Source organism: Rutidosis leptorrhynchoides, chromosome 1 (genome assembly GCF_046630445.1).
Source record: "Rutidosis leptorrhynchoides isolate AG116_Rl617_1_P2 chromosome 1, CSIRO_AGI_Rlap_v1, whole genome shotgun sequence".
Classification (NCBI taxonomy): Eukaryota; Viridiplantae; Streptophyta; class Magnoliopsida; order Asterales; family Asteraceae; genus Rutidosis; species Rutidosis leptorrhynchoides.
In genome coordinates this window covers 320,571,532-320,574,014 of record NC_092333.1, presented here as the reverse complement: position 1 = coordinate 320,574,014, position 2,483 = coordinate 320,571,532, and the positions used below count along the sequence as shown (strand labels likewise).

General features: G+C 37.5%; 1 protein-coding gene across 1 annotated transcript; it reads left to right on the top strand.

Moving 5' to 3' along the window:
• The first annotated feature begins 1,167 nt into the window (after positions 1-1,167).
• Positions 1,168-2,013, top strand: LOC139899052 (uncharacterized). The gene has a single exon (XM_071881867.1). It carries the CDS (start codon positions 1,168-1,170, stop codon positions 2,011-2,013), a length of 846 nt encoding a protein of 281 aa, XP_071737968.1.
• Positions 2,014-2,483: the final 470 nt, after the last annotated feature.

Genomic DNA, 2,483 nt, shown 5'->3' with positions numbered 1-2,483 from the left:
CACCGTACAAATACAACTATCTTATTCCGACTCACTCGTTTCTTCTTTTTCGAACTTGGTTCTTTTGCTAAGTTTTTAGGGATATATGATGTTCCCCTAATACGAGCCGTCGTTTTCCACATTGGTCTAGAAAAACCTGGTGGTTTAGAGGTTCCCGGGTTATTGTTACAACTTAAGAAATATGGGTGTTGACGATACAAATAAAGTTCATCGGGGTTGGAATCAGATTTCTCTATTTTTATGCCCTTTCCCTTATTGTTCTCTTTTGCTTTTTTAAATTCAGTTGGGGTAATTTCTATAATATCATCGGAATCCTCGTCGGGATCCGATTCATCGGAGAATTGGTAATCCTCCCAATATTTTGCTTCCTTGGTGAAAACACCGTTGACCATAATTAACCTTGGTCGGTTGGTTGAGGATTTTCTTTTACTTAACCGTTTTATTATTTCCCCCACCGGTTCTATTTCTTCTTCTGGTTCCTCCTCCTCCGGTTCCGATTCTTCTTCCGGTTCCGATTCTTCTTCCAGTTCCTCTTCGAGAACTTGTGAATCAGTCCACGAATCATTCCAAATTACATTTGACTCTTCATTATTATTAGGTGAGTCAATGGGACTTGTATTAGAGGTAGACATCTATCACATAATATCAAACATGTTAAGAGATTAAGCGAGCTGGAATTATGTTATTGATAAAGCGAAGAAACAACTTGCCTCGTGGAAAGCAAATATGATCTCTATGGGAGGTAGACTTACGCTCTTAAAATCAGTTTTAGGGGCTATTGGTACTTATTATATGTCACTTTTTAAAGCTCCTGTAAAGGTTATAAACAAGCTAGAGTCGTTGAGAGCGAATTTTTTTTGGGGCGGGAAAGAAGAAGCTAAAAAAATCCATTGGATAAAGTGGAGATTGGCTATGAATCCTATCGAAAAAGGAGGCCTGGGTGTTGCTAGTTTAAAATCCCTAAACTTAGCTCTTGTATCAAAATGGAGATGGAGGTTCTTGTATAATTCAAATGCAACCTGGGCAAAAACAATAAAGGCAATTCATGGTGTAAGTATTGGTGGTGAGGTTCCATGCGCCAATAATGCAACAGGAGTATGGAGTGGCATAAAAAAGTGTATTGATTAGGTAAATACAACGCAAGCTCTTGTCGGAAGTAACTTACGAATGTGTATCGGTAACGGTCACAACACGAATTTTTGGTTCGACCCATGGCATGATGGTATTCCATTAGCGACTTCTTTCCCTCGTTTGTTTAATCTCGAATCAGATAAATTTTGCAAAGTTATTGATAGAGTGAATAAGCCGATTGATAACTTTAATTGGCGCAGACTGCCTCGTGGGGGTGCAGAATTGGTTCAGCTTCAAGCGTTCATGAATATCATTTCGCAGGTTCAGCTTGTTAGTGAGCAAGATCAATGGTGCTGGGATGGCTTTGATTTCAGTTCTTACAATGTGGCTCAAGCTCGTAAGATGATTGACAAGTTAAACCATGCTACTTTTACAATCCCTACATTTTGGTGCAAGTACATTCCCATAAATATCAACGTGTTCATATGGAGATTCAGGCTCCATCGTCTCCCTACTCGCCTCAACCTATTAGAGAAAGGGTTGGATTTTGATAATGGGTCATGCAGTATGTGCTCAAATGGGTTGGAAGATGACTTACATATATTCGCAACATGTGATTTAGCCAAGCTAATTTGGAGGCGAGTGGGTTTATGGATTAATTTTGACATTCCTTCTTGGTCCTCATTAGACGGTATATGGTCTTGGGTGGATGGTGTTCCTATAAATGAAAAACAAAGAATTATTGTTCGGGTGATCATCGTCTCATCTCTTTGGAACATATGGAGGCTTCGGAAGAGTATTGTTTTTCAAGACTCAAAATTTCGAAAGAGTCATGTATTCGATTCTATCATTGCTTCTAGCTTTAATTGGTTGTATGCTAGGTTTAAAAAGAGTAGAGTGAACTGGATGGTGTGGTTACAAGACCCGCTAAACGCTATGTAATCTCCTTTTTGCCTCTAGCATCTCGCTAGTGGTCTTTTAATTTATTTTTTTGCTGCTGTTCGAAAAAAAATATAATATTCACATGTTAAAAATATATAGTTTCCAACAAAATTTGTTAAGCAATCATTTTTCAAGTAAACACGGTCGAAGTCCAGACTCACTAATGCATCCTAACAAACTTGATAAGACACACTAATGCAAAATTCTGGTTCTCTAAGACCAACGCTCGGATAGCAACTGAAATGTCCCGTTCTTATTGATTAAAAACGTTCCATATTAATTGATTTCGTTACGAGGTTTTGACCTCTATATGAGACGTTTTTTCAAAGACTGCATTCATTTTTAAAACAAACCATAACCTTTATTTCATAAATAAAGGTTTAAAAAGCTTTACGTAGATTATCAAATAATGATAATCTAAAATATCCTGTTTACACACGACCATTACATAATGGTTTACAATACAAATA